This window comes from Saccostrea echinata, unplaced genomic scaffold (assembly GCF_033153115.1).
Source record: "Saccostrea echinata isolate AGI-Se365-2 ecotype Australia unplaced genomic scaffold, CSIRO_AGI_Sech_v1 ptg000009l, whole genome shotgun sequence".
NCBI classification, from domain to species: domain Eukaryota; kingdom Metazoa; phylum Mollusca; class Bivalvia; order Ostreida; family Ostreidae; genus Saccostrea; species Saccostrea echinata.
Genome location: NW_026889758.1, coordinates 42,946,378 through 42,960,560, shown reverse-complemented (window position 1 = coordinate 42,960,560; position 14,183 = coordinate 42,946,378). Strand labels below are relative to the sequence as shown.

At 37.3% G+C, this 14,183-nt stretch overlaps 3 protein-coding genes and 1 long non-coding RNA gene across 4 annotated transcripts; all 4 read left to right on the top strand.

The window, feature by feature from the left end:
* The first annotated feature begins 1,630 nt into the window (after positions 1-1,630).
* Positions 1,631-4,363, top strand: LOC133182760 (uncharacterized protein DDB_G0283357-like). The gene has a single exon (XM_061317608.1). The coding sequence runs from the start codon at positions 1,631-1,633 to the stop codon at positions 4,361-4,363; it is 2,733 nt and encodes a 910-aa protein (XP_061173592.1).
* A 1,198-nt stretch (positions 4,364-5,561) lies between these two features.
* LOC133183762 (uncharacterized protein DDB_G0271670-like) lies at positions 5,562-8,222 on the top strand. Its single transcript, XM_061318670.1, has 6 exons — positions 5,562-5,637; positions 5,852-6,029; positions 6,222-6,550; positions 6,716-7,159; positions 7,242-7,703; positions 7,807-8,222. The coding sequence occupies exons 1-6, from the start codon at positions 5,574-5,576 to the stop codon at positions 8,220-8,222; spliced, it is 1,893 nt and encodes a 630-aa protein (XP_061174654.1). The 5' UTR covers positions 5,562-5,573.
* Positions 8,223-10,257: 2,035 nt separating this feature from the next.
* On the top strand, positions 10,258-12,330 carry LOC133182759 (uncharacterized transmembrane protein DDB_G0289901-like). Its single transcript, XM_061317606.1, has 5 exons — positions 10,258-11,554; positions 11,778-11,813; positions 11,910-11,987; positions 12,076-12,158; positions 12,304-12,330. The coding sequence occupies exons 1-5, from the start codon at positions 10,258-10,260 to the stop codon at positions 12,328-12,330; spliced, it is 1,521 nt and encodes a 506-aa protein (XP_061173590.1).
* A 119-nt stretch (positions 12,331-12,449) lies between these two features.
* Positions 12,450-13,634, top strand: LOC133183761 (uncharacterized). The gene is made up of 3 exons (XR_009720722.1): positions 12,450-12,537; positions 13,025-13,090; positions 13,586-13,634. It is a non-coding gene; the product is annotated as an uncharacterized LOC133183761 (long non-coding RNA).
* The last annotated feature ends 549 nt before the right edge of the window (positions 13,635-14,183 follow it).

Sequence of the window (14,183 nt, the reverse complement as noted above, 5' to 3'; positions counted from 1 at the left end):
GTTTTGAGTCGGTCGGGAGAGGGCAACCAAACTTTTTTTTTTTAAAGATAGCCTTGTAGTAACAAGTATAAATGCTCCTTCTGGAGGTGGAAGATTGTCAAAGGACTTTTTTCTTGCCAAGCTGGATTTTAATTCACCAACCAACAAAACACATTGCATTAAATATGTTCGTTAAATAAAACGGTAAGCTTTGTGAAATTTTTCAAAATTTAAAAATCGCACCTCAGTTGAAAATCAAGAGAAATGACTTGGGGTTTGACCTCAGACTGAAATTCATGACGTTACAATCGCACACCTTCATCTGCATATAATCTGAGGGAAAAGCAATAAAGGGAAACTACAGAGGGAGATTGGAAAAATAAACCCCTTGTCCACGTAATGGAAATGCATTAAAAAGTCAGTTATTGACGGATGGCTTTTCTTTAGATACTATATACACACATCTTTCAGTTGGGATAAAGAGATATCACTTTGGTTGTGATAAATCTCTTGAAATGAATGATTCACTAAAACGCAAAATAGAGATACCCAAGACATAAAAAGATTAATTAATTGATAATATGTTCTTTCAAGTCCCATTCGAGAATTTTTCACTCATATAGAGAGGTCTTCATATACCGGTGAAGGCCTTCAATTGTGGACCTTTACTCGGTACTCAGGGTCATGGAGCAGTGAGGGACCTTTATCGCACCCCCGCCTGCCGTGACAGGGTGCCTCGGTATTTAATGTCTTATCCGAAAGACCCGCAACTTTCACTTCAAAGTGATACTCAAACAGTTCGAGACTTTTTTATTCTGATTTTTAAACAATTCCATGGTAAAGTGTTGTGCAAGAATACTTAAATCGCCAAAATTCACAAGATCTCTTCAATATTGCAAATGAATGGAGATCCGTCGGTATATTATTTTTTCAGGTGAATTAGTCGCACATACTGAAGAATATGATACCGTAAGCACGCCTAGATAATCCTGGGTAAAATTATCACCATTTTGTATCCTCAGTAGATAATAATGGCAGCCCCTCTGTTCCCCAGATGGCGTTCACCAACGGCCGTTAGTTTCCATTATAAACACATCTTGTTCTTTTTGTAGATATTCTTAAGACTATGGATTTTATCAAAATTTTCATTATATTTTCTATAGTCATGGGTAAGTAAAAGTCATATAGATTTTTTTAATACTTCAAAGAAAATATCTATCAAAAAATCAACGTTAATCTGACTCAAAATATTGACTATTATATATATATATATATATATATATATATATATATATATATATATATATATATATATATATATATATATATATATATATATATATATATATATATTCATATTCGTGAGAATATTGTCTGGCTAAAACTGTTTCATGCAAATGCTATAACTGTTATTTTAGCATTGGAAAAAAATATATACATGTAGTTGTAATAATATCATCATGTCATTGCAGAATACAGTTGCATTCCATTACCTGGATTAGAAAGATTATCATTTGGTCCTAATTTAAACAGACCACGAATACCAACCGATAAAGGTATTCAAGACTTTATCAATAAAGGCGCTGACTTTAACGCAGTTTTAAATACCAACACACAACAAAAAGACTCGACTGGAGAATCAGCTTCGAAAATGCCGATTGTATCACAATCAAGCTCACTACTGAATTTGTTGGAAAGTATAAATGGAGTTCAACTTTTGCAATTATTAAACAACATGCTAAAGCCACCAGACAGAGGGCAAACTGTTATAAGCAAAAATGAGATGAAATCTCATGAAATAATTAAAAACCCTTCTGATACAGGATCAGCTAACAATCAGGACAATCAACGAAATTCCCAAATGAACCCCAACCCTGCAAGAAGTCCCTCGAAGAATTTTCCAATGCAAGAGGAAACTAACAATTCAAATACCAAACTCCAAGGCCCCTCTGATCCTAGTCGACAGGAATTACAGACAAAGACCCTACAAACAACAGGCTCAAATGCAACAGCAAAAACCGGTTATGAGGGTTCAGATAAACATAAAGTGTTACTTACGTCTGGAACAAAGAAACCGCTACCATCGAAACGGCCCAGCACAAATGAAGTGAATCACCCTCAAGGTTTTAATGGAAAGATAAATTCTGGTGTAATGGGGTTTCAGGCCCTGCATACCAACAACAATGCAGGTATGTATAACTTAGGTCAGCAGTACACCAACCCTCTGTCGATGTTGGCTGCAGGGATGGGTTCGTCAAATGGTGGAAAAATTGACAGCGTGCAGTCTTCTCCAAACACAAATGCAAAGGCTCCACAAGCGGTAGAGACTCATGGATTTGATCCCAATCGACTTATGAGTTCGTGGGCGAGTACAAATAACTTCAACCCCGGAAAGTATAACGTTGGACAGAACTATATATCAACAGATGAGTGGACAAAATATGCAAATCAACCCACTGGCTACACTGGCTTAATGCAACATATAACTCAAAAAACAATGGGAAGCATCAGCAAAGAAGAAAGTCAAGAAAAACATACGGAAAACAAGTTTCCACAAGAGCACTTTCAAACACAGGGATCCGCCCAAAACGCATTTCAAAGTTCAGCATTGACTGCAAAAATGAATTTTGCTCCAAATAACATGATTTTGCCTGTGTCAAATCCTCAGACGCCGAAAATACATGTAAAATTTAGCTTTGATCCCGATAGATTAAATTCATTTACAGGGTCCTTTCGGCCTGGGCAGTTTGCACCCTTTCCTGCATCTAATGCAGGGGAAGCAGACTTTCCCGACTTTGATGCAAATGTAATAAATCATCATTTATCGGGATTTCCAAATGAAATGTCCTCAAAGCAAAATCAACAACATCAAACTTTAAAGAAAACAGAATATCAGAAATCTCTCTCGACTCCAAAATTTAGACTAAGAGCAAATGAATTTGAAAACGTACACAAAGGATTTAGTCCTGATTTTTCCTTAGGGTCAATAGTCCAGTCTCTGAAGAAAATGCCACACGTAGGTGATGCACGAAGAGCAAAATTAGAAAATCGAGGCGATCATAGAGCTGTTAAAAGCAGAATTTTAGCTCTGAAAAGAGATCAAAATGTTTCTGTCACAAGTACCTCTAGATCAAACTTGACAGTTCAGACGACAACACCCTCGGCTTCCACAACCACTGATAAAACTATAGAAGCTACAAGTTCACCTGATACATCAAAAACTACAACTCTTGTAGATATTGGGCGATTCAATCCGAATAAAGTGAACAGACCGATTATGTACAACCCGGGTATGTCACCAGGAATGAGTGTTGGATCATTTCAAAATTTTCAGTACACTCCTCAACAACATAAAGTTAATTCAACTTCCACAGGACAAACCTTTCAATTTACAGGCGTGGGCTTTAATCCATCTGAGGTCAACAATGCAAAGATGAATTTTGATGTTAATTCGCAACTCGGTATTCCAGGTGGATCTACCTCGCTTAATGGACAAACCTTTGGTAGTGGTTACGATCCCATTAAAACAAACATTCTGGCCATCCAAAATCCATTCGCTACCAACAACCAAAGTCAAGGACCATCTTTCACTGCTGGTAAAGTATCCGGATTCGGATCTGCTTTCATTGGTTCCTTTAATCCAAACAGTGTCAATCAAGGTATGATGAAGGATTTGTTAAGCTCCCAGGCAAAAAGTAACAATAGTGGGAATTATTTCGGGATTGGGATGACTGGCTTTGACACGTCTGGATATGGAGGGAATTTTGACCCATCCTCAGTGAACAATGCTGTTTTCAATCCAAATGAAGTAAACAAGATTAAAATGCACTTTGATCCAAGTGAGATGTTGGATAAAAACCCAGGCTACGACACCGATAAAGCGCTAGCTTACAAGTTTAATCCTAATAACATCAATAACATGCAAGCAAATTTTCAGCCATTATTTTTGCAAAATAACAACGGTCATGAATCTAAGAACAGCACTAATGATTCCAAACTTTATAATGGTGCTAATTTCGTGCCTGGTTTACTTGGAGGAGGGAGCAAAAATGAAATCCCAATCTTTAATCCAGCTACAGTGAACAATGCTCACATGAACTTTTCCCCAATCGGAGTGAATAACCTTCCAAACATGCCCAACAATAACAACAATAAGACGAGCAACACTACCGACTCATCAGATGAATCATATACTTTCTTTAATCCTAATGACATTATGAGTTCCAGCTTGAACAATCATCCCACCGGAATTATAAATTCTGGTGATACATCAAAGAAAGGGAGTCAGTCGGAGAATGCTTTTACCCCAGGTCTTCTAGCAACTGGAGGAGAAATTCTCGAAAGTGACAGAAAAGAAAGAAAAACCTACCGGAAAAGAACTTAGGCTGATATTTAACGACCAACAATTCGCTGTGTGTTCTTTTTCCTTAATAAAGCTACTGAAAAATTATATATTCTCGATAATTTAATGCTACTTTGAGTTTGTTTGTAACTGTGGACATTTATTACACTTGTTGTACAGGTAATTTTTATGTAAGCTTGATTTTAAACATGAAAATTGTTTTGTACTTTGAATCTTCAAGTGCTCTAAATATATACAACACATTAATGAGTAAAATTTAAGTTTTCGTGAAGAGCGGCCCCAGTTTTTAATTTTAATAATGTTTAAGAATTTCTTTACTGATAATATGCTTATATTCATGGGAACAAAAGTGTATCGAGGCTTATAATGAAGTTTATCATTGACACAGTCCTCATTCAAGGAAATGTAATACCACAATTGAGTTAACAGGGTACTGAGACGCGTATAGCGGGTTTCTTTAGCGGATGTAAAATTTGGCGTTTTGCCTGCTTAAAGGTATGCCAATAATTTTGGCGGAACTTTTTTTGGCGGGCACAGAGTTCCGTGACATTGCAAAAGAGAGGAAATTCTTTTTTTAGATAAGTTTCAGTACGTTTAATATACGTTTGAATACCGATTTACACAAAAGTTTGAGTAAATACAATACCAGATGAAAGTTATATTGCTTATACAAAAAAACTAAAAGTTATTTTTAAAAGTGATTTTTCTTGTCTTCTGTAGTGATAATGAAGAGTGCAAATTTGGCGATTAAAATTTTAGCGGCTTACTACAAAACCGCTAAAATAAGCCAAAGTTAGCACTCCGCTAAAAATACTTGCTATACGGTATATGAAAATAAAAACTTTCTTTTCTGTGTGACTAACCTTTGCAAGTGATACTGATAAAAAATATAGTATTTCGTCATAAACGAGTGAGTCGCATATTACGTTTACTTATTTGAAACCAAAGACAAGCTAGAAAATAGAAATACGTGAATAAGAGCATCTATGTTTGCTGTAATCTTTCTGTTCAAAACTAAAGAATTATATCGTTCACCTGTCCAACAACTTCCGAGGACTATTTCTTATCGTTACCTCGTGAGCTACTGATGATAAGATTTAGTGCCGCTTAATTAAATACAGGCCTTAAACGTTTGACACAAATATATCACATCGTTACGTGATAATTACGGAAAAGGAAGGCATCTGAACCAAAATAAATTAAGACACACACCAGTCTGTCTCCTGGAATTATGTGGCTGCCATTAATATTAACGGCAGCATTACTTACCACTTGTGCTGGCCGTGACCTCAGAGGTAGATAATATAATTATTCTCTATATTTAAGAAATTGAAATCAAATTGATACAATTTAATCATTCTAAAAAAAAATTTCATTCAATGTTTTATTAATGAATGTATATATTAATTCAATTGATTAAATACTACTTATTAAACAATTAAGGTTAATTTCGTTGTTTGCTTATTTTCTCCCCTTTAATACATGTTTTCAAACAATTGCTTTGTGCAGTCCGCCAAACACAATCAGGAAGCACAAGTAGTGGAAGTACTTCCGGTAGTGGATCTAGTTCCGGTTCTAGCCAGTCCGGTGGTGGATCTAGTTCTGCTTCTGGCCAGCAACTTTCACAAAACATGCAGCCGCCATCATTTTTACTCAATCCCTCACAATTCATGAGTGGCTCAAGTGCGTATGTATCAATATGTGACAAACATATATGAGCGTTGTAATCAAGACTACCAGATCTGTTTTCATATTATACATGTTGATTTTGTTTCGGAGAACTTATAGTCTTGTGTTTTTTAAGCAGTAACATAAACAGAGGGTGCAACACAATTATCGAATGTGTTATCACATAATGGTGTTTTCATTTCTTTGGTAGATCCTCTCCATCAAATCCAGGTACTGGTAGTGGAGGATCTAGTAGTTCGTCAAGTGGCGGATCCAGCAGTAGTAGTTCATCTCCTTCCTCTAGCAGTGGAAACTCACCTTCACCCTCATCTAGTGGTAGCTCATCTATCCCAAAGTTTGATCCTAATAAAGTAAACCAAATTCAAGCAAGCTTTTTAGATCCGTCCAAACTTCAGCTTGGACAATCTGGCGGTGGAGGTGGTGGATTTGATCCAGACCAAGTCAACAGCATGTCTTTTAGCTTCTTTAATCCCAGTGCACTTTTGAGTGGCGGTGGAAACCAAGGACCATCCGGAAGGCGTAAGACCATGACATATTAATTCTTTGTTTGACAGTAGGCCTGACAAAAAGGCTTTCGTTTCATGTATCAGTAATAATTAGAAAGTGATATTCAATAAAGCATATTAAATATTACAGAATACGACTTATTATTAATGTTTGATTATTAAATGTTATGTTATGAAGGGAGAAGACAAGCGTCTAGTTCTGGTGGTGGTAGCAGCAGTAGTAGTGGAGGGGGAAGCAGCAGCCCACCAAAGTATGATCCAAACAGTGTTAACAAACTCACATCGAACATGCTAGACCCATCCTCTTCTAAACTTGGAGCCAGTAATGGTGCCGCTGGTGGATTTGATCCTGATCAGTTCAACACAATGCAATTCAACTTTTTCAACCCCAACCAGATGTCAGGTGGTGGAGGTGGTGGCGGTGGCGGTGGCAGTGGTGGAAGCAGCGGAAGTGCACCAAAGTTTGATCCAAACAGTGTCAACAAAATCCAGGCCAATATGCTGGATCCATCTACCTCTAAGCTTGGAGCCAGTGGCGGGGCAGCTGGAGGATTTGATCCCGACCAGTTTAATACTATGTCCTTTAATTTCTTCAATCCTCAAGCACAAGTGGGCAAAAGAAGTAAGACCAATGTTTCAAGATCATATTCCTTATATAATAATAAAAAAATACTTTATAAAGCAATTTTAAATTTTGTCTATAGGTCTCTTCAAACGTCAGAGCTCTCCATCTGGCCCGAGCAGTAGTGGTGGAAGTAGTGGGAGCAGCAGTGGTGGAAGCAGTCCACCAAAGTATGATCCAAACAGTGTCAACAAACTCACAGCGAACATGCTAGACCCTTCTTCTTCTAAACTTGGAGCCAGTAACGGTGCCGCTGGTGGATTTGATCCTGATCAGTTCAACACTATGCAGTTCAACTTTTTCAACCCCAACCAGATGTCAGGCGGTGGAGGTGGTGGTGGTGGTGGTGGTGGCAGTGGTGGAAGCAGCGGAAGTGCGCCAAAGTTTGATCCAAACAGTGTCAACAAAATCCAGGCCAATATGCTGGACCCATCTAAATCTAAGCTTGGAGCCAGTGGTGGAGCAGCTGGCGGATTTGATCCAGACCAATTTAACACTATGTCCTTTAATTTCTTCAATCCCCAGGCACAGGTTGGAAAGAGAAGTAAGTAGTTTGTTCATATTGTCACATTGTTGAATTACTTCTTGTTAAATTGCTTTGTTGAATGATTTTCTCTATTGTTTATACTAGTGTTCTTGTAATTAAGATATTCGAAGACGTCAGACATCACCATCATCTCCAAGTACTAGTGGGTCAACATCTGGATCGTCAACTAGCGGCAGCTCAAGCAGTAGTTCATCTTCCGGTGGGGCATCTCAGATGATGAGTTCAAGCATGTTTATCAATCCCAGCAACTTTTTAATGGGAGGAAACTCTGGAAGCAGCAGTGGAGGTGGTGGTGGAAGTTCCTCTCCGTCATCTTCCTCTTCCTCGTCTTCCAGCGGAAGTTCACAACTACCTTCTTTTGATCCAAACAAAGTTAATCAAATTCAGTCTAGTTTTCTGGATCCTTCAAAAGCACAGCTCGGTTCGGGGGGCTCGGCATCCGGAGGATTTGACCCTGATGCGGTCAACACTTTGTCATTTAACTTTTTCAATCCTAAAAATCTTCTTGGACGGTAGGAATAGAAAGTTTCTCAATTGTCAAAATGGTCAGTTAATAATAAAATTTTTTACCAGGTTTAGATCTGTTTTTTTTTTTTAGGTAAATCCAAACATCAACACAATATATTTATATAAAATATATTGAAATAAACTTATGAAATCTTCTGCATTTTCTTTAATGATTATATAGTCTTGCTCCATTTAAAATTACTTATTTTACTTATCATCTGTATAAGAAAACGACGACGGCAACAAATCGATTTATTGATATGATTTTGAAGCTAGGAGCACCAAACATTCTGGTATGGTGGATATAACGTATAAGATAAGAATCAATCTAATATTTAAATTTGTAAATTTGTAGTATTGTAATAGCATTTATCTGTACATAATAGGGACATTGTTACTGTGACAGTAGGTATATTTTGGCTATTGTACCGCTTTACGAAGTTGTCTATCAGCTATAATCATAATATTTTCGTTATGACTAAAACTTAAAATACTATCAGCGAAAATTGACTTCTGACTAAGACGTCAAATAAAAGTATATTATATCCATACAACTTTAAACTGCATCAAGTATAATGCATTGCAATTTCATTTGGTAAGATATTAATTCACATAGATTTGTCCTTGACACTGATAAAGGCGTGATAATGGGAATAATGTACAATAGATAAGGCACATTACATGATTTAGGTTCTCACAATCACTCTACTATGACAAGTGTGTCATGTGTCAAGGTACATGAAAAGTCTCAGAAAGAGTTTATTTTCATAATGGAACCACTACACTGTTATCTGTGGAATGTACTATAACATGTCAAATTCTTTACCTGCTACTGACTGCTCACTTTCTGATAATGGAATAAAATCGGTGCATGCTCATTCCACACCAATATGACCTTTACAAACGATAGGAACGTGCATGACAATTTTTTTTCCATATTACATTAAATGTCATGACCTTAAATAAATAAATTTTAAGTGTCTCTGTTTCTAAAGAAATTAAAATTGGAGTATTGTTTTTTATTTAATTGAATTGAGATTTAATAAAATAAGAGCAGTTTTATTCTGTTATACAAAGGATACAACAGGTCAAGAGTTACCTTTATCGTCCCATGTGGCTTAACCGCTATTTTTGGCTGCTGAACGCTTTGCATGAAAAAAAACAACAAATAGTCTCGAATTCAATTATTTTCCATCAGCCTTAATAGTTTGGGGAAATTTCAGATTTTATAATTCTTTTCAGTAATGTTTTCGGTCCTTGAGGTCTAAAGACAAAGGTAAAGGTTCGGTTAATCGTATTTTTCATTCAAATGGAGAAATGGTAATAATTCTATGTACCGTAAGAGTAGAAGATTGATTTCCAAAGCAAAGAGACTGGATTTAAGTCTTTGTGTTAGTGGTGGTGGATGAAGAGGATGGAAGGTACAATTTTCATAAATCTTACAAGAATTTGGAAAAATCTGACATTTCTGAAAAATGAGTACACTACCTTCCCTCCATTAAACCCCTGTTTATCATGTAAACGTTATACATGTACAATTTTGAATATTAAAACAAGCCCTATCAAATCTTGATAGGAACAAACAAATTATCAAAATTAATATTTTTTTTTTAGAAAACGAGTTCGAAATTGGATATTCATAATAAAATGAAGGATCCATTTCATAACATGCCTTATCTACAACGTTACCATGATATTGTAGTTGTTGATCTTGGCCTCCAGCCTAAAATTACAGAATAAAAATGCTGCCAAAAGTCCTTTTATTAACTCTGATATATTCTGTAGCAGCCGAACCTATTCGGTATGTTTTGGAATTTCAGAAACTTCTTTCTGGTAAGTGTAAAGTGTATCTTGCAACTTTTTAACAATTTTGACAGCATAAGAGCAATAAAGCTGACTATTTTAAAAATGTTTCTTGAATGATTCTTTGTAGGTGTACATGAATTGAATACTCAGATCTACTTAAAATTTGATTTAAATCATTTTTTATATTATCAATAAAGCTGGATCGGTCCAAAGAAGACAAACATATAATCCTAACGCCATGATGTTCGGAGGAACTTCCTCTTCCAGTTCCACCTCCAGCAATTCCCAGTACATGGGTTCCTTCAATCCTAACCAAATGATGAGCAGCATGGGAAGCGGAATGAATATGTTTAATCCTGGTTCACAATCTAGTGGACAGACTTCGTCTCAGTCATCAGGCACTATGGCAACGTTTGATGCTACAAAACTGAACAGCCAGTTAAGCAGCTCTTCTGGATCCCAGACCAGTGGGATGGGAGGCGGATTTAATCCAAATCAGATGATGGGTAGTGGAACATCCACACAACAATCTAGCTCTAGCGGAACTCAGTCTGGAAGTAGCGGTGGAACAAGCAGTTCAGGAACCGGAACTTCAGCATTTGGTGGTAATTTTAATCCAAACCAACAAGGTGGAGCTCAGTTCAACAATCAGCTAAGTAGCTCTACTGGATCCCAGACCAGTGGAATGGGTGGCGGATTTAACCCAAATCAAATGATGGGTGGTGGAGGAAGTGGAACATCGGGGGGAACTCAGTCTGGAAGTAGCAGTGGAACAAGCAGTTCAGGAACCGGAGCTTCAGCATTTGGTGGTAATTTTAATCCAAATCAGCAAGGTGGTTCTCAGTTCACAAACCCTATGTCACAAATGGGAGGAGGGCAGGGAGGAGCATCATCATCACTTATTCCAAATTATAATCCTAATAACGCTGCAGTAAATATGGCAGGTGGGTATGATCCAAATGCAGCCAACTCCGGACAGGGGACAGGAGGCAACGCCCCAACTTTCACCAACGGAATGGGCATGAACGCTCAGCAGCAGTCGATGGGGGGAGGTTCGATGCCAAGTGGGAATGGCATGACACAGCAATCGGGAGGTGGAGGCACCATGGCACAAAGTGGTACAAGTAGTGGTGGCGCCTCATCTTTTGGAAGTTCAACTGGCTCAGGAAGCAGTACCACTGGAAGCAATTCACCTGGAAGTGGAAGTGCGTCCTCCTTTGGAAGTTCATCCGGAACTGGATCAGGCACTTCTTTAAGCAGTAGTGCTTCTTCATTTGGAAGTCCAAGTGCATCAGGGAGTAGTTCCCAAGGAGGAGCAAATTCTTTTGGAAGTCCTACAAACACACAATCCGGGTCTTCAAGCGGAGGCAGCAGTTCAGGTGCTTCGGCATTTGGAACTCCGATGTCCGGGAGTAGCTCTGGCAGCGGGACATCACAAAGTTCCAGTGGGAGTTCGACAGCCGGATCTTTTGATCCTATTAAAACTAATGTCGAAACAACTCAGTCTGGATTCAATCCCTTAAGCCCAGTTTTAGGTGTGTTGGAAATATCGATTCTCTCACCTTTGTTTATAGAACAGTTATTAAATTAAAAAAAAATCTTGGATATTTCGAAATACATTGAACATTTCTATATTTTTGACCGTATTAGTGTGTAATTTGTTGGAATAGAGATACCTTGTAAATCCTCTCTTCTCCAACTATTTGTAATTATCGATGTTCCATTCAGTCTGAAAAATGTAAAACTTCTTTTTTACAGGAAAGGTACAAAACTTTATGGGACCCCAGGCCGGTTGTATGTATACAGTTTATCTGTATGTGTTCTTACAATAATCACATCATCTTTTGATTTCTGTGTGGATACATATATCATGATTTTGCTATGTTTTAGCAACTGGTGGCACGTTTGATCCCGGTGCAGTTAACACACAAATGGCAGTACAAGGTGCTAGTTTGAACATGTTTGGGGGTAAGTACGTAAGATCCATATACTTTTGAACACTACAAACGAAACAAAAATATTGTCTCTGAATGTATAGTATGACATCTAACATCAGGCGCTGGAGGTGGTGACGCAAATAAAATGGATGCTAATTCATTAATGGGTGGAGCTCCTGGAATGATGGGAGGGGCAAGTCAGGTCAACGGTGGGTCTAGTAGTGGTGGCGGTGGTGGTGCAAACATATTTAATCCGATGGGATCAATGATGAGTGGATCATCTGGTGGCGCTGGAGGAACATCTGGTCCAATGAATATGATGAATACAATGGTATCATCTGCAACAGGACGAACAGTCAATTCGGGTGACATAAAATTTTCATCATGCAAAAAAAAAAAAAAAAAACAAAACACAACAAAATAAAAACCAACAAAATAAAACGACATGAAATATTTACATGTATATCTTGACCACGTGTTTCACTTAACAGGTGGTAGCTCTGGGTCCGCTTCTAATCCCATGATGCCTGGTGGACTTCCACCAGGCGGAAATCCCCTGGATCCAATGGGGGCAATGTCTGGTAATGTGACTTGAATTCTCAAATCTTCTCATAGAAATTAGAATCGATGCTTTTGCTTTATTTCCATTGTATCATTAACCTAAAAAAAAATAACCTGCTTTGCATTGTGTTTCAAACGGTCTGTGTTATCAAGTATTGGGTGTAAAGAAATGACTCGTTACATGCATCAATATATAAAAAAAATTCATTCATCGCAACCTGAAGCTATGGAAAACTAAAGGGTTCAGTATCAAAAATTAAAATGCATTATCACAGTTTGCTTAATATAAAATCCAACAAACTTCAAACTTAAGGAATTAGAGAGTTGGAATTTCGAATCTTTGGCTTTCCAGAGAAAATGCTTTAAAAAAAACTTTGTAACTTATATCGCTTCATTGGAGTTATTCTGAAGATTATTAAAAGCAGGCAAAGATATGCTGGCATTTGCAGTGTGCTTATCAAAGTTCAATCATCAGCTTTTTATCCAAGTTTACTTTGATGCTATTAGGTGGCGGGGCCATTTCTAAGTTTTCTGGAGGTACCAATCTCGTGGATCCGAAAGGATTTATGAATGGTAATATTATTGTTCTTTCTTTATCATCTAGAGAGGTGCATGTGTCGTTTTATTTGAGTGAATTTAGTCATATCTATTGAGTGGAAAAAGTACATCCGTTTTATCGTTGTTTTTAAGGTGTTTAAAAAAATACAGATTGATGTCATTGGTTATCGTAGCCCAGAAGTTTTTTTTTTTTTTGAGTAACCATGGAATTTAAAGGAAAACAACCCGAAATCTGTACACTAAAATGATTTTTTTAATAATGAATACAATCTTCTACCCGCAGATGGACAGAAATCTCTTGGTAGGGGTCATTTCTCTATATCCCTAGAAATGCCAGCACAGTGGAAGAATACTTTTTACTATGTCATACTGGAGCTTTTTATTATTACAGTTTATCCCTGTGTTTGAGACAAGGGAGTGCTCGGGGGGACACAAAATATTTTTAATTAGAGAAAACTGATTAATATGGTAATAAGTAACCTACTAACCTTTATGACTTTTTCTGTACAGGAGGAGGATTAACCGGGACCCAGTCAAATCAGTTCTCGATGCTAGGTAAGTTTTTTCCTTTATTTATTAATTTTAATTTTTTTATTCCTTTTAAATTTTGTTCGAAAATGCAATTGTTTTCATTTTTAATTTTTCCGTAGGAAAACGTGCATTTAAGGACATTGGCAAGTCAGGGTTTTCCGGAGAAAAAAGGTTTAATACATGGGTTTTTTCACTTGTAAAATAGTGATTGAGAGTGATCTCCCGTGTAGAATTCTCTAAGCGGTGAAAACCAATAAAGCGTATGTTATAGAGGTAAACAAAAGCACGTGTACTTCCTTCAACGGGTAGAATCATCTATACAGCAAGAAAGAAAAGTAGTAATGGCTTTGTTGTACATTGTATTCAGGGACAAAGAGCAAAAAGGTCGTCATTTACCATAGTTATGCTCAGTATGCTGGGAAGGGCAAAGATGTGACATATGCTGACAGGTAGGTCGACCATGCCGACTGAGAACAGTTCTTAGGTCGTGTGAAGGAATCAGCATTTAGTAATTACGAATAAAAGTTAAAGATAAATCCATGCCAATATTTTTATGACAATGTGTTTCAATCAATTC

Excerpts from the sequence above, each read along its gene's own strand:
- LOC133182760 (XM_061317608.1), top strand. The coding sequence starts at position 1,631 with ATGCCGATTGTATCACAATCAAGCTCACTACTGAATTTGTTGGAAAGT.
- LOC133183762 (XM_061318670.1), top strand. The coding sequence starts at position 5,574 with ATGTGGCTGCCATTAATATTAACGGCAGCATTACTTACCACTTGTGCT. Across the intron at positions 5,638-5,851 it reads TGCTGGCCGTGACCTCAGAG|TCCGCCAAACACAATCAGGA; the intron begins GTAGATAATATA and ends TGCTTTGTGCAG. Across the intron at positions 6,551-6,715 it reads CCAAGGACCATCCGGAAGGC|GGAGAAGACAAGCGTCTAGT; the intron begins GTAAGACCATGA and ends TATGTTATGAAG.
- LOC133182759 (XM_061317606.1), top strand. The coding sequence starts at position 10,258 with ATGATGTTCGGAGGAACTTCCTCTTCCAGTTCCACCTCCAGCAATTCC. Across the intron at positions 11,555-11,777 it reads TCCCTTAAGCCCAGTTTTAG|GAAAGGTACAAAACTTTATG; the intron begins GTGTGTTGGAAA and ends TCTTTTTTACAG. Across the intron at positions 11,988-12,075 it reads TAGTTTGAACATGTTTGGGG|GCGCTGGAGGTGGTGACGCA; the intron begins GTAAGTACGTAA and ends ATCTAACATCAG.